Source organism: Varanus komodoensis, unplaced genomic scaffold, assembly GCF_004798865.1.
Source record: "Varanus komodoensis strain SLA01 unplaced genomic scaffold, ASM479886v1 scaffold2, whole genome shotgun sequence".
Taxonomy (NCBI): Eukaryota; Metazoa; Chordata; class Lepidosauria; order Squamata; family Varanidae; genus Varanus; species Varanus komodoensis.
Window position 1 is genome coordinate 27774808 of NW_025335568.1, and position 26120 is coordinate 27800927.

The window sequence follows — 26120 nt, forward strand, 5'->3', positions numbered from 1 at the left end:
GTTAATTAATTAGTTCTTACATATTTTATTTGGAAATGGAGACAACACTGGATCGCATAATGCAAACATAGAATGTTTTCACTGAGTTACGGGCAATTCATTTCTCCATATACCCCTGTAGCCTAAAATTATCTAGTACAGACAACACTTTCTGATCTGATTCTTTTGAATGATCCTGTTGAAAGTATGAAAATGTTATACTTTGCACAACTCTAATTTTCCTCCTGGTCCTAGAAAGCAGGTTGAAGCAAGTGAACCACATTGCTGTTTGGGATTCTTCTGCCCTGCAAGTGAACTTGCTTCTATTTGCAGCAGGATTCCACTAGTTATTCCTTAGATTACATCCTGTATGTGTCACATCAAACTGTGTTTACTCTACACCAACTAGGCTATCAGATGCTTTAGATTTAGTTTCCAATTTCTGTCTCAATCCTAGTGTCTTTGTTACTTTTTAAGAACTATATGGCAAGAATTAATTTAACAGTGCTGACATATCTTCGTTTCTTTGCTCTGTTCCTGTTCCTCATGAAACAATATGTTGTATTACACATGTACATACAAAAAGCAAGGAAAAGAAATAAACATCAAACTAAATACCGAAGGAATAGAATGTCTTTTCCCTTTTGCATTAAAACAAAATCTTATAATGATAACAACTGAAAATACACATGGCAAAACACAAACTTTTAACACATTACCACAGCTTGACTATTTTGTGAAACTGATATTGTTGTATTTATTGCCTTATGTAGCTGATTTACTTTTCTTTTGAATTCTTGTATCTTGCTTTATATTGTATTAATGTATCTTGTGAACCACTCTGAGAGCCTTTTATAGCTAAGCAGTAGTATAGAAATTTAACTTAATAGTAATAATCATTTCAATATAAAACAGTGATTATAATTTTCTGGCCACAGACAAGGAAAGGCAGACCCAAGCAGAAACTGCAGCCAGTCTGTAATAGCACTAACTGTTGGATTTAGCTGCATTAACCTTCTGGCCCATGGCCCTTTAATATCTCAAAGGGTACTTCATACAGTTTCTTTCACAATTTATGATCCACCACTAGAATTTATGTCATGGTCAGAGGATTCTTTCTCTGAATTAACCCTAGCTCCATCTGACACTAAAAAACTACAAACCACCAGGATATAGCTAAAGAAAATGTGCTGTAGTGTTTCAGCTGAGCCATAAGAACTACCTCAGTCATCTAAGTGTTGGAATTCTGAATGACAAAACTATAGACTGACTTGCCATGTTCTGATGTGAGCCCATGCTGTTTTGAGTGAAATATTTCCTGGGAAGCACTCCCAACAATCATGGGAAAGCTGCTCTAGATATTGGGAGCGGGAGGAGGAGGAGGAATAGGCGATAAAGAAGAAGAAAAGGGTGATACCCACAATGCAATAGTCTGAAAACATGTCAATGAATTCAATAACACTGATAAGCATTATTTGAGAGGGCATGCTTCTGTAAAACAGACCCTAACCCGAACCCATTTGTGACCTATGAAGCTGTGTGCATCCCATCAGTTCTGTAACATGGGTCGTCTTGACAGTCCTATTTTTGCCATTTGAAGCAAGCATATAGAAAGGGCATTTAATTGATTTGGGATGCCACACACTGATGGTGGGCTAAATTTGGCTTGATGAGTGTATCAGCTGTATAGACTTGCTTTAAAGGCAAAGATATATGTTCTCCCACTGTGGATATTAATTGCAACTGAACCATTCTGATTTATTACATTGTAGCCCGGAAACAGTTGCTTTTACAGAACTGACAATTCAGTCATATGCATTTTTACTCAGAAGTCCTAGCATGTTGAATAGAAATATATTCAGGTAAACAAGTGTAGAATCGTAGTCTGCGCTCCATATGGATGTTATTATGAGATGTTTGCAAGTGTCATGTTTCAGTGAGAAGCTCTGCCATGTGAATCCCTAACATCACAAATTTCCTACCCACAGTCAACTACAGTGTCAGACCAAATATTTCTAACAAAGTTTTCCCTAATATTTTAATGTTCTGCATGCAAAGTTTCTAATATGGGACGCATTCAAACATATAATGATTTACCTGCATTCTAAATGGATACAGTTGCAAGAAGACTGTACCACATGTATTTTCTCAAGCTACATATTGGTTTATGTCTTTGGGCAAGGCTCACCCTTTGGTAAAACCATTCCTGAATCAGCCAACCTGATGCTACCTGCATCATCTAACCCTCTCCCATCCCTATTACTGATCTGTCAGCTTAGGACTTTTCCTTCTGCCACTCATGTCTATCTGATGTGGACTGCAAATCCCATGATACTGGGACTATGGCATTTCTACATTCTCTTTACCCTCCTTGGCCAGTTCTAAATCAAACTGTTACAATATTACATGCTCAGTATAGTAATGAAAGATTCTCAGACCAATGTGGTTAAACCAGTGCTTATATATGTAGCTTGGTTTACTTTAAAGCATAATGTCAGATAAAAAGGTTGAGTAATTTGAAGGAAGCATTGAAGAGTAAACATCTCATTAGGCTGAAAGATTGGTTAGACAAAATAAAGAGAAAAGAAATAATACAAGCAGCACTAGGACAGGGTAAAATAAGTTGGTACAATTTATTTCAATTAGATTATTAGACTAAGAACTGGTTGAAGAAAAATGGTAAATTCAGAGAATATACTAAATTTGAAGATATAGTTTTACAGAAAGAAAAACAGGACTATATGTGGATGAGAAGAATGATAAGGAAAATCTACAATATATTACCAGAAGAGGGGGATCGCTATGATCCTCTTAAAGAGTCTTGGGAAACAGATTTAAAAAGAAATATTAGTGCTGAAAAATGGAATAATATGTGGCATAAGAGAATTTTAAAATTTATGTACGTAAGAATTAAAGAGAATTTTTATAAACTGGTTTGGAAATGGAACTTAACCCCAGTTAAATTAAATTACATGAATAATGAATATTCCAATGTGTGTTGGAGAAATGTAAAAATATGAGTTTTGGGAAAGGATTTAAAAAAAAAACCTGGTAAAATATTGAATTTAAATATTGAAGTTGACCCTGGATTAGCATTTTTGTTATTTTTTTAGAGAACAAATGGGACAAAATACTAAAGAATTGATGATAAATTTATTAACAGCAGTAAGATTAATAATAGCAAGGAATTGGAAAACAAAAAGTGAATATCATATAGTTGACTGGTATAAAGAAGTCTGGAATATAGCTATTAATAAGTTAACTTGTGATTTAAATGGAAAAATGGTTTACAAGTGAAAATAAATTTGAAAATATTTGGAACCTTTTAAGGAATACATTTTAATAAAAGGAAAGGGGTGTGAACCACCACAAGAGATAATGCAGTTCTGGAAGGGAAGTGGGGCAGCTTGAATGAATAAATGATCTTGCATTAAGTAATCAGAGTTGTTGGTCCTGGTGGAGGTAGCACTGATGCTAATGTATGTATTGTGAGCCATCCTGAGATGTCAAGGCATATGGTGACGGCATACAAAAGTTTTAAATAAATAAATGTGTTGTTTGATCAGTGATGTCTAGTCATAATTGTTGCTATTCTGTTAGCTGTATTGTTTTTCTTAGTTGTAAAAAATAAAAAAGCAAAAAAAGTTGAACTAATACCAAATTTATTAACACAGCATATTACTGCTCCTGCACACCAAGTGTGTACATGATTGCTAGAGACCCAAAACTGTGCACAAATGAGATCTAATAGATAAGGCAGGAGAGTGTGGCATAAATGCTTTTCTTTTTAAGTCCTTATACACATGACTTAAACAACAAAGGTGCAATTCTACTTAGTTTTGCTATTTCATAGAGAAAGTTGCTGTCAGGATAATCTCTGACACTGAAATGGTAAGAAAGAATAAGGGTGCTTTCAGATCTCTTATTCATGCCATTGTTCTGCCTTATTCCAGAAGTTTGATGGTGGAGGTCCAGACAACATCCACTTGTGTCCTTCTCATGTCTTCCTACAGCTTTTTCTTACTAGAGCAAATCCATTAAGGAGAAAAAGATATAATATCTGAACAATGATTTCTAATTGTTACTTTCAGGACTCTGTTTGGAAGTACCTAAATTTATTAGACCAAGACATGCTGGTGAATAATTATGCTTGCCTAAATTCCTGTTAAGAGCCTTATGCCCAGAACTCTTATTATGTGAATTCAGCTGGTGAGATTTACATTAATAGTGAATTAAAATACTGTTCATGTTGAATAACCTTTACAACCATCCTGGAAGGTAAGTATTACCAACTCTGATTTATTACAGTGCAGCAAATATCCACTATCCATTGTGACCTAACATCTTCCTTAAACTCTTACGAAGAACTCTGTCCCAGATTTATTTGCGACCATGATTTTGACTGACAAACAAGGATTCTGTGACTGTCTGCTAGATGCTAAACTTTCAGTTAGGAGTTGTAATTTTAGACCTTCTCAGAAAGGAGATTCTGTTTCAGCTACATAATCCAAACTTTCATCGAAGTAATCAGTATTCAGTCCTGGTTATAGTCAGAATTACAAGCAGGACCAAACAAGTAAACAGCTTTAATCTTAACAGGTGGTCATGAGAGATGGAAGTGATTAAGACTTATCAAACATATTAGGAAGCCAAGTGATTAAGTGCACATGTTCTGTCATCTTCCTACAAGCCAAATTTGTTTATGCAAAACTGAACAGAATGTCATAGGAAGACTATTTGTTAACAAGCGCTTTGCATGTCAAACACCAATCCTCAGTCTTTTAAGTTGGAAACCTAACATCACTAAAACACTCAGCAGTTTGCCAATTATTTGACTATGTAGTCTGTGGAGAACACAATGCTCCGGGGCATCAACTTTTTACTGGAAATGTTTATCTACTATGTGCAGTCGCATCAAAAGGTAAATAGAAGCACTTCATATTAAGTGACAAGGGACATGAAGCTAGTGCTGTGAGGCTGTGATGGCAATGAACGATGGCACAACAGAAGCTCCAGTGCAGCTTCTGCTGGAAGAAGGAAAGACAATTTCTACTGGAAAGAACAAGTCTGATAACACAGAATTTGTAGTGCCTCCAAACCAATCTTTTGCTCTCCCATTAATGAAAAGCATCACACATCTTTCCCACAAATGCCCAATTACATATTATATTTCTCCTACATGGATGTCATCTCAGTTTCTCAAAAAATTAGGGAAATTTTCATTGTATAGAATACATACATTTGTCCTTCAATAATACAAACAGGCTAAGCTGCATTATGAAACTATGCAATTAAAGTTGTGAGCAAATGTTGTTCATTTCTTACGATGTAATGCTATACCTGTATGACTACGAATATGTACTCTGAGTGTTCCATTACTTGCAAACTTCTGCCCACAGTAGGGGCAAATTTTCTCCTTTTCACCTGTGTGAGTCTACAAAAGAGAGAGAGAGAGAGAGAAATAAATTTGGTTGCAAAGAAAACTCACCCAAAATTAAATATGGTCATATTTTATATTTCATCTTCCCAAAGTTGAATTTATTCACTTTCTCTTACATGCACACTCATATCAAATTCAGATTCTGAGAGTTTAACCATGGTTGTACTTTAAGCCCATATTATAAAATTCCTAACTAATCTTGCTATGTATTGCTATAGATTGCAAAATAAACCACAATATTTGACCTAATTACCCACCAAATGTGCTTTTTATTCCTGAAACAGTTTAGCTCATGAAAAATCAATTAATCTTTACTGTTTCTTGGAAATTCTTGCACAGAAGGGAAAGATCTTCTTACATTTCTATTTTCATTACTTCTTTAATGGGATTTTTCAAAATAGTCAACACTTGCTTGATTTCTGAATGAAAACCTTAGGTTCCAAAAAATTAGTAACTTAAAGGTTTTACCAGTACCATTTTTAAATAAAAGACCTTGGTCCACACGATATTTTTCCTATAAGATTTGAGTGATACAAAACTTGAGTCAGAAAGTTTATTACATAGATTTGTAGCATTTTTCTTTCCTTTGGCTCATAATAAGAAAATAAGTCGGACTGCAGTTGTTCAGTGCAATGGGACTTGATCTTAAAGCTGCACATATGAAAGATTTTGGGGGAACTTTAGTGAATAAGAAATAGAGTATTCAACTTTGCCACAGTAAAACAAAGTAAGAACCATTAAGGTCCTTTGACTAAGAAAATGCTTAAGGCAAATAGAGTTACACCATCAAATATAATTTGTTGTGATCACACTGAGTACTTTAGCAGTGGCAACCAGTGTAAAAGGGCTAATAGTAGCTGGTCACCTATCAACACCAATAGGTACTTGACAGATTCAGTCCTATGGGCTTGGTCTTTCAGGTTCAGCTTGAACATAGACACTAGACTCTGCATTAGGATAAATATAGGATCCCCCAGTTTAGTCATTTGTCATTTGTTCTTTACATGGTAAGATGGAGAGGAATGTTGGAGAATATAGAAGCTCAAGTCCTACTACTATCTGAATGAAAGATTCATCTTATCGCTTTTAAATATTTGTTATATGACTGCTAATTTGCATTGAACACATGTTAATATTTTAATCAAAACTGTAAGCTTCTCTGTCATTCTGATAAGATAACAGAGATGACCTTCTAGAGGTTTCTTCAAAGCCCAATAATTCCTGCATCACTAGTGGATAAGCAATACCAGTATTTGCTCTGTCTATTGAAAGTCAAAGTTTACAGAGTAAGGGAGAGACAATATTGATTTCACTCATCTTATCAAATGCAACAGCACACAACCATGATAAAATCAAAGTTAAGACAAATATGAACCAGTCAATACTTCAATCTCAAGACTGTAGTCTTGGTCAGAAGAGGGCATGCAACTTAAACTGCTTTAGAAATTGAAGGGTGTAGCCTTTTTCACTACATGTTATGTTGCTTGAGTGGTTGAACTTTTTCTTTCTTTTATTTTTTAATCAAGATTACCTAGCAAATACAGTAAGGCAATGAAAGTTGAACTGTAGAACACATGGTTTATGCCATATTTTCACATCATATTGGGGTTCTGATGTAGAGAGAAAATTAAAACATATGCTTAATTTTAAGTGCATAGTGATAAAACTGAAGGATATTGCTATACTTTTTGGAGCTTTCAAATAAACTATGTAAGTTTATTAACTATGAAAATAAACTATGTTTAAATAAGTTTCCTTTTGATAAGTCTAGTTGCAGCATTTCACTAAGCCACTCATACTTCTCAAGCCAAGTAATTATTTGTTCCAGTTGTCACCCTGCTCCACATTTCCACGCCAAAATAATGATGTAGTATAAGAATTGTCCCACTTTTACAAATTTGCAGTAATAATTATGATGAATACTGTACATACCAGCATATAAGACAATGCTTGAAATTGACAATAGCAAAGCAAAAATTGGGGGTCATCTTAGATGCCCAATATATGACAAACAACAGAAAAGTAGTCCAAAATATCAACCTTATCTTATATGTGAGTCACCTTATACACCAGTATATATGGTAACTCATCCATGCTTCTTGGATATAGTTAATTAATGAGGAGCAAACTGTTCTTCTAGCTATCTTCTCTCACTTACTACTGTAACACCTATTCTGCATTTTCCAAAGGTGGTTTAAAACTGCACTTCACAAACATCCACTGTCCACCACTTTGCTTCATGGCAATCTATTTTTGAAACCAAGGAAGCCCTCAAAGGAAGTTGAAGAACCTCTGTGTTCCACATAAGGATGGAGATGATTTTTAAATAACAGCTGTACTTTCAAAAAATATCAGAAGGAGGGTCCCAGGTGCAAATTGAGGGCAACAGGGTATTTACTATCTCACCAATTCTTCAATGGCCTGACACTTTCCTTCTGCAAGGGAAGCCATTCCTTCAACAGAAATGTTATGGAATTTCCAGTAAGTAAGGAATAAGCTTTGCAAAATAACCATGTGATAATCACTTCATAAGAGTTATCATGTTACAAATGACAGATTATGCCTACTTTTTTATGGCTCTTAAGCACAGATGGTGTCACAAAGGCTTTGTCACACAAATCACATTTATACTTCTTATGACCATCATGAACAACTTGTATGTGGACATTCAGTGTGTCCTTCCTTTTGAATGTAGCATCACAGTGATCACACTTAAAGGTCCTTTCACCTAAGTAAAAGGAAGAAATAAAGATATGTGAAAAATAGAATTAGATGAACTTTCACTACAATGCTGATGGGTGCTCATAAATCAATTGTGGCTATCATCACATTCACAACATCATTAAGGAAATGAAGGCCCTCTCTTGCAATGTAAAAGTAAGAGATTCTAAACACATTTGTCCATGAAGACCTAGTCACCAGGTAGTTTTGATGGGGAAAATACTTCCAATGTGGTGTTGATCATGCATATGCCATACAGCAACCTTCCTCCACCTGGTACCTTCCGGATATATGAAATGGTGGAAGTTGAAGTCCAGCAATTCTAAAGGATACCAGGACAAGAAGATGGCATATAGCCTTCCTATCATAGCTGATCCTAAATGAGGTCATTCTCTAAGTTTTGAAGCATTCACTCTAGAATGCATGAATATGCCTGCAGGTTTTATCTTGAAGGTTCTTTCCTGTTCCTGCAAGTTGCTCATGTGAAGGAAATGTGGCAGCTGTCAGAAACCCAAACTAAAATTCATCATCATCATTATTTTTTTAACCATTTAAAAATGTAAACTCTAAACTCATATAAGGTATAAGCAGTCATGTGCTATTATGAATATGACAAAACAGTGCAAATAAAAGAGAAGAGATATACCACTTCTGTTGTATTTTACAGTATAAATTTTTTATTAAGCATTAGTTTGGCATTTTTATGTATTTTTCAAGTATTAATCACTCTGATTTCTTAGCAAATATAATATTTCTTTTGAAATGAATATGTAATAAAAATCCTATTTTTTTCCATCTTCTGCTGGATCAGGCATGGTACCCGGCATTTTACAGGCTTTAGCTCATCAGCTATGGCAAAAGGTCAGCTACTGAACAAGGAAATAATTCAATATCTGTAGAATCTAGTTACAGACACTATTATGTTGTACAAACATGGCATATAACATGTTCTTCTTTTTTATGCAGTTAAGGGATTATCTAAAAATCTCAGATCCTTCCTGAGTCAAAAGAAGACACATACACAACATTTCAACTTGCATGTTTGAGCAGGAGGACAACTGTTATTGAGCAGCCATATAAAGACTTTGAAAGTACATATTCGTCTTGCATTTCAAGGTGAATAAAGTGAATTTGCAGCTGTAAGGAGTTCTGTGAACTTACCTATATTTCCATAAACACTAATCTTGTTTCAATAGCTTTTGTGAAGCTGGACAGAATGGTAATATTATTTTTGTCCTCTGCCCCACATCGCATGAAACAGGGGAGTAATACACAAACTAAAATTAATATGGATCATAGGCATATGGACCTTAGTGCTATACAAAGAATACTTTGAAATTTAACTGTTGCTACCTTTTAAAATTGTCTCAGCATTGTATTCTTTGTTTAGAAATTTTATTGCATTTTAGGAATGCATGTCTGTTCTGGATTCTTCATCCATATACCACCCTGATGTTTTTGGAAGAAGTTTAGAGTAATGAAAATAATAAAATACTGTCATTACTATTTGTACTAATATTTTAATAGTGTTTCAACACAGTCAAAATGCCTTCCATACATAACTGGGTTGCAATCCACATAACAATATCATTAGACAGGTTGACTGATGTAAAGAACCTGTGCTTTTCCATCTGCAACCTAGCAAGCCCACAACAAAGGTGAATTTGAACAGTACAAAAAATAAAGGGCAATGCTTTTCTGAAAAGGCTTGTATATTCAAGATATCCATGCATGGAACAAAATATTCCTTTGAATGTGCTGATCATCAGTGGTGTAACATCTAAACTGAATGCACTCATTGCACTAGTCAGTAAACCATGTGCCACCAAAGAGGTCTCTATCACTATTCTGAATTTCCTATTTTTCCACGGCAGGAATCCTGGCCATCAGGCTTACCAGCCCTGCCAGCAATTGCAAATGAGGTACATTAAGAAAATCAGTGTATCAAAAGGAATGTATGAGAAGTTCATTTCTTTTCACACTCTGACAAATATATGAATTTGTCTGTTTGAAATCCCAAGTATAAATACAAGCAGGAATGAAATTTTCAGAATTGTTCACAATTTCCTGAGTTTGAAAGTGTATATTTGCACAATTCTCAAAATGTGTGCATGCTTCTGCAAGGGATTGAGGGAAATTTCAATTGGGAAAATGTGCACTTTTAAAAATGCTAATATTTGCCAACTGAAAATGTGATTTTCCAGATCAGATGAATTAACAAAAGTTGTGCATATTGGAGAATGCAAATGAGGCATGATAAGCTTCAAGGACAAATTTGGACAACCTCCCTGAGCTTGAACATTGCACATCCAGCCATCCCTATATGCTAGAATAAGGATTCACTTGGTGAATGTTACTAAACAATATAACCAAGAAGAATGAACTACTCACCACTCAAGTGCCAAGTTCTTTGCTGGAATGGGACAAGGCATTTAACCAGGAATATAGTTTTGAAAGAGCTCATTCATATCACTCATAATCACTCATCACTTTGAGATACTGATAATTAACACATTTCTCCTGTAGCTGACAACTTAGTTCTTTCTTAAAGCGATTTTTTCTATTAAAGCAAAAAGATGTAATATTTCACTGTGATTCGACACAGATTAGGTGTATGTCTGTTCATGCCAGACTCCTTCAGTTCTGAGCTGAACCTGCACTCGCTCTTAGAAGTCAGGATTGCTGAAGGAACTTGACTTTCCATATTAGCACTTACTGTTATGTATTAGAAGGTGTCTTTGCAGAGAGAATGGGGTTCGGAACAATGCTTTGCATTCCTCACACTGAAATGGTCTCTCTTCAGAATGGGTCTGTAATGAAAGATGACATATTTTAAGAAGAGGCTCAGAGAGATGAATTAAAAGTCACTACAATAATTGTGGCTAACCTTTCTGGCTGAGTACTGAAGAACTGGTGAGAACAGGGGATTGGGGCAACACAGGAGAAGTTTGAAAGCTTCTTAAACAGTCTCTTGGGTGGAACAGGAATAGTGGGGATCAGTTGAAAGAAAAATGGAAGGAGGGAAGGCATAATCATGCTCCGGCCACAAAGTGTGCCAACAGAAGAAAAGCTAGCAGTGTAGATGTGACAGACCAATGAGGGAAAAATCTGGTGATGCAGCAGCAATATAGGTGCCCCGGGACACTGGTTCTGCTTCAAAGAAACCTGAGAAATATGCTACCACTCAGTGGAGGTCAGAGAGGGGGAGCAGGAGGAGGGAAACTACCAGCCCTGGTGAAGCCGTTTGTGTGCTGGTTAGTCCTGCCCCAGTGTGCAGATCATTAGCCCAAAGGGATTAGCAAACCTACCAGCTAACTGCCTCACTTCACCAATGCACCAAAAGGCTCAATTCCACAAGTTCCAGTGATGACAAAGCTAATAAATTTAGTCTGGCTGATGTTAAGCAGATGTACATGATAGAGAGAGGTGCACATAAACATGGCCACAAAGGAAAAAAACCTCACTTTAGGTTTTGTTTGGTGTTTCACCAGATGACAAATTGCAAGCTCCTTGAAATCTTACATGCAGACATACACCTAAAGAAATGACATCAGCTCAGTGAATTCTGAAGGTTAAAACTTATCAGGACTCAATCCTCAGAATTTGTGTGACAGTGTTTCATTTTAAGTTTCTGTTGCGCAAACACCCTAACTCAAGCATGGGATATTATTAGCTGCCCAGTAATATTGTTACCCTCTCATGGGTTCCCACTGTTTCATCTGTCCCTTTCTTACCACGATAAGCAAGCAAACATATGAACAAACAAATGTGATAGGGAGTGAAGGACGGAAGAGCTGCGCACTGCCTTCTGATTGTTAGGTTTGGGAGTGGTCTGTCTAGAACCTTGCTTTTTGCATTTTGGGTGCATGATGCCTGAAATAAACTTCAAAAAAGCCTAAAACAAAAAACTAGGGCTCTGAAAACACAAGGGTTTTAAAAGGGTGATACATGAGACATTTTGTTAGGCTGATGACATAGAACTTTGTAGGAGGAAAGCCATAATCTCTTCCAAGAAATGTTAATACACCAGAACAATCAGATTGTTAAAGCACTTCTCTCAATTTAGTTCTCTCTGATCTTCAGAGAATGGAAAGGTTATATTTACATGTTTAAGTAGCAGCACAAGAAGTGGGGTTCATCTGCCCCAGAAGAATACACAGTGATTTCTGATCAGGTTGCTTGGAGGTTAACGTCTGCTTCTTTCTGCAGTGACTCAGAAACATGGCATGTCAGCTGGGCCAGAATTTGAGGCATAGAAGCAGCCCTGGAGAAGGGCGCTAGAGCCTGCTTCTCCCCACAGCAATCAGAAACAGTTGGGAAAGCAGCAATGCTGGTTCAGTTTGCTGGGAACTGGGGAGGCTAAGCACTGTCCTCCACTCCCCAGGGACCCAGAAGCAGATGCCTCCCAGTGTGTGTGTGTGCATGCGTGCACTTGATGTGTGTGTATGGGCTTTGTGCTGTGTGTGTTTCCGCATACATGTGCCTGTGCGCTTGTGCTTATGCACACCCTCAAGACTCCAACGAATAGCTGATCCAACCCTTGGGGCTGAAATGTTATATGCTCCCTGATATATAAGACCTCAAAGGTAGAGCTAGAGCTTTAGTTATTTCAAACAAAGGCCCCGCATTCCAGGTGACAAAAATGATGTTGGAAACTGAATATCATAGCTTAGACTGTGCAAGATGCTAGCCAAACATATGCTTAAAAGCAATATTTGGAGTCCAGACCAGACCTGGGCCCAGTGGCCTTACTGCTCCCTTCCTAATCAACTCTTCTATGATTTAGGCTATAAGTAAAAATAAATATACAACACCAATGTGCAGTCTGTTCCCACATATAAAAATTAGGAGAAAATACTAAAATGCCAAAAAACATAAACAAAGCAAATAATTTTATATTATTTAGAGGGACTGCACATGACGTAGACCTGCACCTGAAAAGTCTGTGCTCGCACCAATGTTCTCCAGTCAATTTTGCTGTTATTTTCCTGAAGCTCTCCCAATGATTTCTGAACGTTCCCAAGTCCATGGCTATAGCACCGCTGCTTCTCATTTCACTGGAACACAGCTACATAGGAATGTGGATGGCACTTGCATATTTCTGTTCTAAGGACCCTCTGTACACATAATTAATATTTTTTTAAATCACCATGTACAGTCAAGCATCAAAGAAATACTTTTTTAAACAAAGCAATTTGGTTCCCTTCATATTGACTGGTGAAATCCAACTATCATTAAAATAAATGGGCTGCATCTAGTGGTACACTTGTATAAGTCCAAGGAATCTTTCCTTTCCTAGAGGGGTCTCTGACTTAGCAGGGACTTCTGGTTGAAGGGGAAGGAGGTGTTACTTTCCATACTGTGCTTAGGGTTTCCCAACCCTCCAAAGCACTAAGGACAGCAGGGGGAAGGAGTGCATATTGTTTCTCCTTTTATTAGCCTTTCACAATTAGATACAATTAGAAACATTAGATACAACCCTTGTTTTGTCACTTAGTTCAACAAGCATGTTTGCTGTAAATATCTTTGCATTTCTATTCCTTTGTCTTTGGGTAGATTTATTTTCTTTCTTTCTTCAGAAATTTATACTCCCATTTGTTTACACAATAAACCACATTAGACTCCATAAAACCCATCAAAACACTCCACAATCACTACAATTCAAGAAAAGCAAGACCAGAATTAAATAATTCAACACCAAAATAGGGAGGCAGACTTTAAGCCCATACTAAAATTCTTCATAATTTTTTTAAAAATGGTATCTTGTCTAAAGTCTAAAACAGAGAGAAAGAGAGAGAGAGACAGACTAAAGAAATGCTTCCCAACCAGAATACTGCAATGGAAAGGGCTCTGTTGTGAATTCCAAACAATTGGACTTCCGACCTTGTTGGGATACTACAGCCCCCAATGTATAATGTATTGTGCAGGAAAAAGCATATGATATTAGCATTATGGGATGAGTGGCTCAGACTATTTTGGTTTCATGGGTAAGAAATGAATCCAAAACTGAACTGGAAGTCAGTGCTGAAGAACAAGATGAGGTGCCAGGATCAACAAAGTGGGTTTCAGCAATTAGCCCAACTGGCACATTTTGCACTAGCTGGCATTTCCACTGCTCTGCAGCCCTACAAAACATACAAAGTAATCTGTTTTGGATGGATCTATTTAAAACACAGATTCAAACATAAAGAAAACTAGTCCAATATCTCCAGCACATAAATAAAAGAAGGCCAGCACTTGGCTTCTAGACCTTGACAGATCTGAAAAAGAATGCTATTCTAAAATGGATGAACAAATGGGCCTTGCTGTTCAAATTTAATGCACTGGGAGAACCTTCAGTGAGAAGCTCTTGGCAGGAATTGTGACAGGTAGTAGCTTGAAACTTTCCAACTCTGCACTGAATGACTGAGAAAGTGTTTAAATAGGACCATAGACATAATGCATGCATTAACCAATTCTGAAGTGAATTTCCCTTCAACTGTCTTTTCTGCCCTAAACTTGTGCTACAAGATAACTGTAGCACAATCTCTAAGAAAACAGCAGATGAAAATATGGGAAACCTGCTAATTTCCCACAGCCTCCACTCAAGAATAGCACAAAAGACTTCTCCTTCCTTTATAGTACCAAGTTATATGCTGACAATGAGTGAACCACATCTCACTCACCTTAAAACCTATTCATTTGTTTTCAAGAATTCTGGACAAATATCAGGAGATCTGTGTAAATCCCCTGCTTATTCTCCACTTGATTTCTATAAAGCTCCCACTGGCACTAAATGAAGAATGATAAAAATGTGAAAGGGAATCAAGGGCAAAACAAGAAGCAAAATGATGACTGGAGAATCCAAGTGATCATAAATGTCACTCATTTATCATTCCTAGATGCAGTAGTACAATATGCATTTGATACATGCTGCTGAAAGAGAGCTTGCAAATACCCGGACCAACAGAAGGATGAATAAAGAGGTCTTCGATCAAATAAAGTCTTGAAAGTAAAAAAGAGGAAACTGAAATGCTCGTATTTTGGGCACATTGTGAGAAGGCAAGATTCACTGAAGAAGACAATAATGCTAGGGAAAGCCAAGGGCAGAAGAATAAGAGGAAGCCCAAATAGGACAGAATCTATTCCATAAAGAAAGCCACAGCCTTGAGTGTGCAAGAGCTCAGCAGGGTTATTTAGTGCAGGACAGTATGGAGGGCATTCATTCATAGAGTCACCATAAGTCAGAGACAACTTAATGGCATGTAGCAATGACCATAGTATTAAAGTCCTAAGCATAAAAGGGGTGCATCATTTCCAGCTAAGCAACAAGAACTGAATCAGGAGGCAAGGAAAGAAAAATCTGATAGTGCCTATCTGTCATTTCCTGCTGGTAGATAGCAAGTAATACAGAAATTCCATCCAGAAAGCCCACTGTGCCATATTTTTAAATTGCTCCTTCAATGCAGGACCAAAATATTGTGTTGTCATTTAATTACACTTCTTATGGAAGTGGGCTGTACAAAACGCTGAATTCTTCTTCAACGTTCACAACAGGGCTATTGATCTTTAACAGCAGCTGCTAGAGAAAAGCCAAATCATGCCTGGACATAAAGAGACTAAACTACCTTCTCACCTCAACAGGTGGATCCTCCAGAACAGGGCTGAGACATTTGGATGATACTTTGCTGTGGGGAAGCTTGCATTGCTGCTGATTGTGCTGTACCTGTTCTGTGGATAAATAGAAGGCTTCAATCTCTAGGGCTGTTAAGCTGGCAACATGCATGAGTGAAAAATCCACCTGCTTTAAACTACCCACCCCCATTTAAAACACACACTTGGGCCTTGCCTAGCTGATCAGCTATCCTAGTATTGCAACTCCTTAAACAGACTTAATGTCTGATTCTGAGATGATGAGAGGCTGTACAGAAATAACATCAGACTGAAACATCAGGAAATGGCCTGTATGTTGGAGAGAAACTGGCTGGTCTCTCACACCCATGTGAGAAATAATACCACAGGTAAGAGGCCACCAACACAGGCAAGGCTGGTGCCATGAATCCCACGAGGCCATTCAAGGGCACTCATGAAGGGGTTCCTATGTAGCACTCAGGGCCTCCACAAAGTCCTTTTGAGAATCCCATTCTTTTTAACAGATGTACATGGATTTGTATATATCCATAGCAATGAACGCATTTCAATAAGCATATGACAATACGGCTTTCTAGGAACTGTACTTAGCCTTGCTATTACTTTCTGCCCAAACCCTTTCACAGTTATTTCTCTCCCTACCCAGTTCTTACCCTTAGCCCAGACTTCTTTCTCTCTCTTCCTACCCTGTCCTTACTTTCTCATCCTCTTGCCCCTTTATTGTACTGTTTCTCTCCATTTGCTGCCTCTCCATTATGTTCCCCCCCCCTCACTATTTGTTCTCTCTCCTAGCTTCTAGGTTCTCTGCCATTCCTCTGCCTTTTTGCCATGATACTATCCCCCACTTCCAGTTTCTAGTCTTGCCATTTCCCTCCTCACCTCTTTTGACTAGCCAGGCCCACACTGTGGCCATTATGTGATTACTAGCCACATACCCTGTGGAAGTCACTTTGCAGTGGCACTAACAGCAATTTCTCAAAGTCCAAATGTGCCCAATGAACCAAACTTGTTCCAAGATATAAATGGATGGAATGAAGAATTAAGTGCAAAGAGGTGTGGCTTGTAGCACCTTGGGATTTTTTATTTGCATAACAATTCAGCTGTATGAACCAAAAAACAATTACCTAGTTGGCAAAACTGCGTGTGAGCTGTTCATGGGCTGTTTGAGAATTGCAGTCCTTGCCTGCCCATAAGCTGCATCACTTGACTTCAAACAGCATAGAAAGCCATGCCACTGAGAGTAATTAGGGGTCTGGCTGGCATGGGACAGGCATGCACAACAGGATGAACAAACCTCCGTAGCTTATTTTTGTTGCGGTTATCATGTGAACCAGCCCAATGTCTGCTTCTCCGATCCAAGCCCTTAAGTTTCATTCAAAAAGGTTGCTGTGTAGTGCTTCGCCATTCAGCAGCCTCTGTCAGCTTTTCTATTACAAGGTCAGGAGTTTGAGGACTGTCACGTCGGAGGCTTCTATGCAAGAATTATCTGGGATAATTTAATTGTTGTAGTTACAACAGTAAGGCCACTCACTGGTGCCACCACGAAAGGGATTTGGGGCAGTTGTCCAAGGCCCCACTCAGCAGAATGAGCAGGAAGGTCACAAAACACATTAGAGTTGTGAACCACCCAAAGAGCTTCAGGTACTTCTTCAGTGGTGTAGAAATGTAATGTAACAATAATAATGATATCTTTGAAGTAAGTAAAATAATACACCTTACCATCTCAGAAAAGGGACCCTCCATAAGATAATTAGGTCCAGAGTCTAAAATTACTTATCTGCATCACTGGCCACTAATAAGCACTGGGAGAAACATTTGAAAGTCTCTCAAAGGGTATCCAGCAGCTCCAAAGCAGCCATTTACCTCCAAGGCAATTGCTGGCCTTGGTGTACGGACATTGTACAAATTTAAGCTAACACGCAGGGTAAGAGGCTTTTACATGTTATGCGAGCCACACAACACATAAGGCTAAGCTCTTTATCAGTCTCCATATGGGAGCTGTAATGTTTACACTGGCTCTTAGTTAAATACCAGCAGAATTTTGTTGACTATAGTCACAATTCAAAGAACTGTGCAACTAACTGTACATCTAGAAAAGTCCAGAGTCTTTTTTCTTTCTAAAAGAAGATAATATCTCAGATAAGTTGTTTTTGAAACCAAGCAGAGTTTTAAAAGCTGTTTGCAATGCAAATAGGATGCTGTTGAAAGACACAAATTTACAGGATTCTAAGCAGTTCTAACAGATAGGCAGCTGGAATCCTGACTTCCAAACATTTCTTCATAGTAGAATAGTATTGACTATCTTGCTGCCTTCCAGACTTCAACTCCCATTAGTTTCAAACAGCATGGCAAATAGTCAGGACTTCTGGGAATTGCAGTCCAAAACATCTGAAAAACGTCATGTTGTTTGATACTATGGTAGACCAATGATTCCTTTGGCATGATAATACATGTAAATTCTTGTATCTTTATTACATTCATATCCCCCGTCTTCTATGGAGGAATTCAAGTGGTACACATGATCACATACACACAAACACTTCATCCTCATTTTGCCCTTAGCACAGCCCTATGAGGCTGTGGAGGAGAGTAACTTAGGCTGAGGAGAGTAACTGACTCAAATGTACCAAATTTATTTTATTATTTTATTTTATTAAAAGTTTTTCTATCTCGTCCCATTACTAAAAGTCTCTGGATGACTTTCAAATGAGTTTCATGGCTCCCTTCCTCCCATACTCCACTTTTATTAAACTTTTGTTAATGCCTTTATTTTTACTTCAACATAAAATTCATTCATTAGTAAAAAAGCAAAGCCATACATTTCATTATAGAAAAACTCTGTGTGTGTGCATGTGCACGTGTGTAACATTTGTATCCAAGCAGCTCAGGTTACTGCACATGCCTCTTGCAGATCTCATTTCCTTAACAACCTTGAGATAGATTAGGCTAAGAGTGTGTGTCTGGCCCATGGGCACTTGGTAAAATTCATGGATGGGCAAGCATTAGAACTCTAGCCTTCCTAATCCAAGACAGGTGGCCTATATACTTCATCACATTTGTTTTCACAAATCTGTTCCAGGGAAATCTTTTCTACTCTGACAACTACTCTGAAGAATATCCTTCTGTTTGCTAGGGAACTACTGTACACAATGTAAAACAATGCATGGAGAAGGCTATTGTGCTTTATTGATGACCAGCATGAACCACAAGTCCCTCTCCAGGACATACCTAACACTTGTTTGGCTGCACATTGAAGGCAAAGATTGGAACTCTCTGCAGCTTGGATTAAACATAATACTAACCCATGCTTTAGATTGTTGAATGCTTGGTTGTTATGATGTGTGAATATGACTATGCTAACAAAGCATGGTTTTTTAGCCATGAACAACCCAAAAAGAGAACCCATGGTTTGAGTTGTAAATTCTGAATGATCTGACCGTGGTTTGGCCTTATGGGTAAACACAGAAGCATTTATTTATTTATTTATTTATTTATTTAAAACATTTATATGCCATCCTTTACGACAATTGTCTCCCAGCAGCTTACAACAAATTGTAACGGATTGTTCTGCCTGGCTGCAAATGTGCCAGACAAGAATGATAAAAACAAACAATACAGGCTTCCTCTATGCAAGTAGTAAGTACAGTGAGAGAGCAGCAAAGGAAGAAGCAAACAAATTCTCAGGGGCTGGTTTGTTCAATTGCCTGCCATACAACAAATCATAGGTTACATAAACCACCTGTTAGTATTATGTGTGATCCAGACCTATGAAATGTGTACTCTCACTGAAGAAGCCACAGTAAGTTTCTAAGCAACTCTAGAATCCTACAGGACACAAGCACAAAATCAGTATCCTAAGTAAAATAAATGTTTAGCTGGCCTTAGTTTTCATGTGGCTACATTTTCATGAAATGACTATTTCTTATAGGGTCACATGCTTCATACTTCAGTTGAATGATATAGCAAACCCTAGGGTGCTTGATGTGAAAAATATTGGACTTGTACCACTTTAGACACATTTAGCAGAAATATTCAGCAAACAATGAAATGGAAATTTTGCAGAAATTTTGCAGAAATATTCAGCACATGATGAAATCCTTAAGCTACCTAGTAGTGATTTTACTAGTAGAAAAAAACAACCTGGAAATCACATTCAATCAGATTTTGCAACACGATTTTCTTGTATTTTCTTCTTATGCAACTAGCATGGTGCCTAGAACTTAACACATATGAAATTAACTGAACACAGCACAAAAATGCTTCACCAAATGCCGAATGAATTCAGTTCAATAGGGAAGAGGGGCTACTAGATAGGATTTTCAATAATGTATTAAAAATGATGAATTGCACCATCAAGACCCTAATTACCAACCATCTTATTAAGCACCACATGTTAAACCACATCAGTTACAGCAATATCCAGAAAATATTGAAACACATACTTTGTGTCAGAATTTTTTTTTATTCTGATACTCCAGCACACCACTGGATTATGGATCTATTTAAGGTTATCCACAGGCATCAAGGCAACCTCTGCCTGAAGCTACAAAAAGAAATGTTTCTAATACCAATTCAATGAAAAGACCACAAGATTACTTTGCATATATATTTGAAGATATCAAATTTGAAAACATGTTTTTTGTTATGCATGTTGGATTTGCACTTCTGAACAAGCCATGCCTATTACAGATGCGTAAACAGAGCGGCAGTAATATTCTGAGCTGATGCATTACTGTGATTTGTTGATTCTATTTTGGAATCTTAAGCAACTACTGTGTTTTCAGGGTCAAGCCAGGCTAGACAACCAGGGAGTGTCTGAAATCCAGGGACCTTTGGTCTGGTCCATTTAGCCCAGCTTTGTGTGAAGTCTGACTGGCAGTTCTTTAGCAGAGCTTTTCTTCAATTCAGCTATTGGAGAACTCTTGTTAGAGGAGAGGAGAACTGAATCCTATGTACACAACACATGCGATCTACCACCAAGCTATGGCTTTCCTCTACTTAAAACCACATAGCAACAGAGTTCAATTTGACTGAGGCTTAGCATTGTGTTTCTTGTGCCAAAACTCTAGACTTGGGACATTCATAGTAACAGTAACAAGGAAGGATATATCTGAACCTCTGCAATTACTGTTTGCAATTGATTGCAAAGGAGCACCAATTGTGCTGGTTCTCTCACACTGTGCACTACAGATCTAACTGATGTTTTCCTGACACCTGAGATCAAGAATCTGTTTTGTTCCAGAAGGCATGGCCTGAAAGTGCCAAAGCTGATTTTAAACTTCTGCAAGTGCCATAGTGCCAAAAAAGCTGCAGATAGAATATTGCTTCTTCCTAGGGCTGTGTGATGTATACAGATACCTGCCTGACTGCCATGCCATTAACTAGCCAATCAATTCACAAAGGCACCACTGAATAGGCAAACCCCTGGCAAGAAAATGGTTCAACTCTAAAGGGTCCTAAAGTGACACAAGACAGTCAGAGCAAGAACTTCCTGAATATCTGCAAAACTTTTAAACTTTTGTTTAAATATTGGGCAATGCTAGCAACACAGATGAAAAATTAAATGAAAATCAAGGCCAAACAAAGTTTCCTGCACCATCTATTGAGTGGCCAGTACCAAAGTATTGTTCCCTTTGTTTTATCCTGAGTCCAGCTATTTCTTTGTTCCAAACCCTAAAACTTCCTTAGAGTTTAGGTGAAATGCTTTCCTTCTGCTTGGCATCCCTCCCATTTATGTCTCTTGGCTCTGAGTCAAACTGATTTTTAATATAATTTCTCATTATTCTTTTTGAGCATGATTTTCTACTCTGCTCTGGTACTTATTTTACATTTTCAGGACCAAATTCCCCTGTTTTCCGGCTTCTTTTCCCTTTAAGAGATCTACTGGAACCTTATATCAACAGAGAAAACTGTCCCATGCTTCCTGGGACAGATTGGTTGAACCTTTATACCAAACTGGAAAGCTTTGCCCACAGCTGCATCCTGCACTTAAAGCAACACAAGCTGCTAATGCCATGCAGTCACCCTGTTGCCTCACAGGGGACTGTGGTCCGAGCATGGCTACTGAGACCTAACAGTGGAATCGATCCCTTGAATGCAGAGTGCATAGGAAAGCAGCTACCAAAAAGCCTCAAGCTGAGCATTAGATTTCTTAATTGTGAATTCTAAAGAGAAGCCACATTGTCAAGACCCTTGATCTAAACTGGTGCTGAGAGCCGTTTAGGCTAAGAGGGTGGTATAGAAATTCAACAAATAAATAAACAAACCTGTTTTTTACCAAATATAGTGGTGGCTCTGATCTCCCTAATAATGGTTTGGCCTCAATTCAGTGAGTCCCTCACTGCTGCAAGCACCAAAATGGTTATCAGTCTTCTTGAAATATTGTTTAGTAGTGCGATAAGCGGCAGCATTGCCCCACTGTTGGCATCTGGAACTCAGCCGAGAAAGCTGAGATTAGTTTATGCTCACAGTACTTCTCTAATTTTAAGCAATGGGGAAAGGAATCCTTTGGGTTTTCCTGTCTCTGGTCACGGAAGTATAACTTTATTTACTTTCCTTTCACAAATCTTAAAAGATGATTCCTAATCCTATTCTGAAGGTATCTAATTCCAATACATAGCCCACTGGAGGCTTTTGATCATATCGCTTCATGGTCTTCTGCTTTACCATTTCCTTTCCCTCCTTATTTGCTAAATGTTAATTTTCTCAATCTTCATCTACTTCTAAGATAAGGCAATTTGAACTGGCCAATGTGTGTGGAGGGTCCATACTAGCCCATAATGATCTATGTGCTAGGAGATGGACATATCATTGCTGTAGTTCCAGTAACTTCCTTTACAGTTCCAATATAAATCAGGAGACAACAGGCTGCAATATATTCCCTTCACTGGAGTCTGTCTCTTGGGTTTCTCAACAAGATAACAAAAAGACTTGTTGGAAAAAATAGTAAGTCCAAGTAAATTTAGAGTTCAAACAAAGAAACAAGACAAGGAAGCTTTGCAGATAGGAAAGATGCTGTGTCCAGCAACCTCTAGTGCTCTCACTTAAATACAGGAGAGTGGTCATTAAAGATCACTATCTTGGCAAGGAAACCTAGCCCACAAATGTGTGCTATGCCAAACTGGACAACTCACTCTAATGAGTTGATGATGCAATTCAGGCCACACCAGAATCCCACTCCCCTGTAGAGTTCTCCACATGCTGCCCCATTCCTATGGAAGATGTTTCTGTTTGAGAAGTGGGGGCCTCTGTCCAGGTCAGTGCCCATATCTGCAGAAGGTACATTGTATCAGAATCCTGAGTCTCAACACACCTCTTGTCTTGTAACAAGGTGAGAAGCTTCATTAAACTGACTTCTCAGGTGTCTGGCTTTCCACAGTGATCTTGGCTCAACAACATCCTCTCTGTCTTAGAATCTATCATACACTCCCCCAAAATGGGACAAGATGTAAGACCAAGCCTTCCCTTGGTTAATTTTCCATACTTTTTGTATGAAGGAACATGTAATGATGTGATTTGTCCACCTATAGAAGGAAGAGGCATAGACCAGATGCAGGTTAATTACCTTTAGTGAAAACTAGACTGAAGGCCAAACTAAATGGATTTTGATGTGCTAATCACATAACCATCTTATCCCTTTTATAAGTATGCAGTGAGGTCCAATTTTTGCAACAAAAGATGAATACCAATGAAGAGAACTGACCTTTCCCTTCTTCCACTTTTATCTGCCCAGAGTTCTGTTGTCTTAGGCATGTTCCCCTCAGCACAGTTCACTTTCAATAGTAGAAACAGATAGTGCCGAAAGTACCACAAAGAATGGAATGTAGGAAGGGATGGAAAGGGAAGGTTCTCACCCATATTTACTTTTCCTTTGAAATATCAGACACCCTCCCCAAGTACAGATGTGCAAGGAGAAAGCACATGAACAATAAATGTGGCAGAACTTATCAGATATTACATGTACTTGGACCCTCAGTTACAAACAGCTCATGAAGTGTGTGGGCTTCAGTTCACTTTGTTTCACTGTGCACAGCCAACATAATTAGCAGTTAATCCTACACTGGATGCCATGCATCAGACACTGGTGTGGAAATATTCTTAGTTCAGAATCATGAACTTTAAATGTTAATGAAATAATCCTCCTATTCTAGCCTTAAAATAAGAAGTTTAGAAAATGAATGAATTGCAGTTGATTTTCACATGACATATGTTTTGTGAGATTCCAAGCCCTTAAAACTATAATATTTTTCTAGGCTTAGCATTGAAACCATGGTTTAAAAATGGAAAAAGAAAGAAAGAATTCTTGAGTTTCTGCAAGAGCCATTAAAATTTGTTTAATGCAGTTGATGCCAGTCCATACAGTTTAAAAATGTGGTATGACTAAGCATTTCAGGGTAGGGAATGTATAGGAATTGCCTGTTTTTCATAAATGTTCAGCCTCAAGTCCTAACAATGTCTAATCCTACACAGCATCTGGACCACCATAGGATGCTGTGGGTCTTCTCCTCTGCACCTAGAGACATAGCTACAAGCATGAAGGTAATATGACCATGGATCTTCCATTGCGCACCCACTGCCAACCATCACAAGTTGGAGAAGAAAGGGGAGCATATGGGCAAACAGGAGGGTAGAGGATAAAACAAGATTCACAGCATCAATGGTCTCTCCTGTCCCCTCCTGACCTACCTAAAGGAAAGTCTGCTGGATGGGCTCAGAGGCCATCTAGCTGCTTTTTGTATTTAAAATTAAATTAGCCTCCTTTTGCACGGTCTGGATCTTGCCTGTGGAATGCAGAAGAGGTGAGGGCTACAGGCTCAGAGACACCTATCAGAAGTGCAACACATACTGTAGGTCTGTACTCTCAGCATGGGAAAAGCTTGAGGTCAGAAGATGTCTAATTTATCAGAGGTACGGGGACTTCAGTTTTCTTTATGGTTTTTCACCAGCCATCACAACCTTCAATGCAGATTTATAAAAGATATAGTCGTTTGCTTAAACCACACAATTCTGAAAAGTTGGGGTTTCAGGATGTGCACAGCATTAAGATTTCTCTGTTTTGGGATAAGAATATTCTCAATCTTGTTCATCCCAATGGTTCATAGGCCACAGACCCATGTGGCCCATGGCCATAGACCCAAATGGCCATCAATGCTTGACTTACAGTGGCAATCTGATGCTTACTTCTTGCTAGGATTCTTGCAAAAATGCTGAACTAGGTAGAGCTCACAAGACATTGCTTGAGCAAGAGGGCATGTTCTAGACTACTTAACACATCAGTGGTGCCTTAATTGTGAAGACATCTTTCTAAATGGAAAGCATGGTGGTGATGGATACAGATTCTAATTTTAGGGGGGCAATAGATCACACACTAAAAACACGCCTCCCCGTTCTATTTAGTCCAATATGGTGAACACACTTAAAGGGTTTATGCTTAAAGGCATAACAGGTCTATCACAACTCTGAAAGGCAGATGCCAGATCCTAGCACCTCATACAGAAAATATGCCAAAACGGACATATTTCCATGCTTCTCAAGCGATTCAGAAGTATTTTCAGGGGTAAGAACCACATTGGGTTTTGATCCAGAGCCAAATGCTCCAGTGATTTTAATTAATGTTTTCCTTTAGGCCATAGGAATAGCAAAAGAAACAATGTGCCTTTCGCTGGCTGGCTGGCTTTCTTGCTTTCTTTCTTTTAATTCAAAGCAACTGCACAGAAAGGCTTTCAGTGTAAATGCAGCCACTCTGTAAGTTATATATTTTACCGGACATTACATATGTAAGCTATGATCGTGATCTGTACGTAAGCTAGTCTGTCTTTCAGCAGGCTCATGCATCCTGTCTGTGTTAGAAAGAACAGTCAGCATTGTTTCACCCTGCAAGAAGCATTCTGGTTATTATTATTACTTTCATATGATTTATGGCTGGAAACACAAAAGATGGTGCAAAGATCCGGTGCCAAATTCCCAGATGGCATATAACATGAGCCAAACTGTGAAAAATATGTAAGTCTTGGTATATCTGTTTCATCAAAGTGTTGGGGGCAGAGGAGAAGGGGCGGGAATGAGCAAGGGGTGCCAAAGACTAAGCAGGAAACTAGCCAGATAATTTTTTACAGTCTTGCAATTCTGAAGGAGCAGCAGTCAAGGGTGCAGCCGTGCCATTGAAAATGTAACCCAGGGTCAAAAGTAATGACAGGCATTATCGAAATTAGGGCAGGCAGATTGGAGCTTAAATCACACAGCCAGGAGTCTTTTTAGTGGAGGCTGAATGTAAGGTTCCTCTATACTTTTAGGGCACTTTTCTTTGGTTGCTATAATCATGTTTAAGTGAAATAGAATGCAAACTTTAATG

General features: G+C 38.2%; 1 protein-coding gene across 2 annotated transcripts in view; it reads right to left on the minus strand.

Annotated features, from left to right (window-relative positions):
* The window catches only part of PRDM5 (PR/SET domain 5), a 92360-nt gene that overhangs the window by 34259 nt on the left and 31981 nt on the right, over nucleotides 1–26120 (minus strand). Inside the window, exons 10-13 of one of the 2 annotated variants that reach the window (XM_044429543.1) lie at nucleotides 15756–15850; nucleotides 10857–10950; nucleotides 7987–8147; nucleotides 5320–5413 (exon numbers count right to left, since the gene is read on the minus strand). In XM_044429543.1, the coding sequence (XP_044285478.1) occupies nucleotides 5320–5413; nucleotides 7987–8147; nucleotides 10857–10950; nucleotides 15756–15850 (444 nt within the window). The remainder of the gene's footprint in view (nucleotides 1–5319; nucleotides 5414–7986; nucleotides 8148–10856; nucleotides 10951–15755; nucleotides 15851–26120) is intronic. The other variant, XM_044429542.1, reaches the window with a different exon arrangement.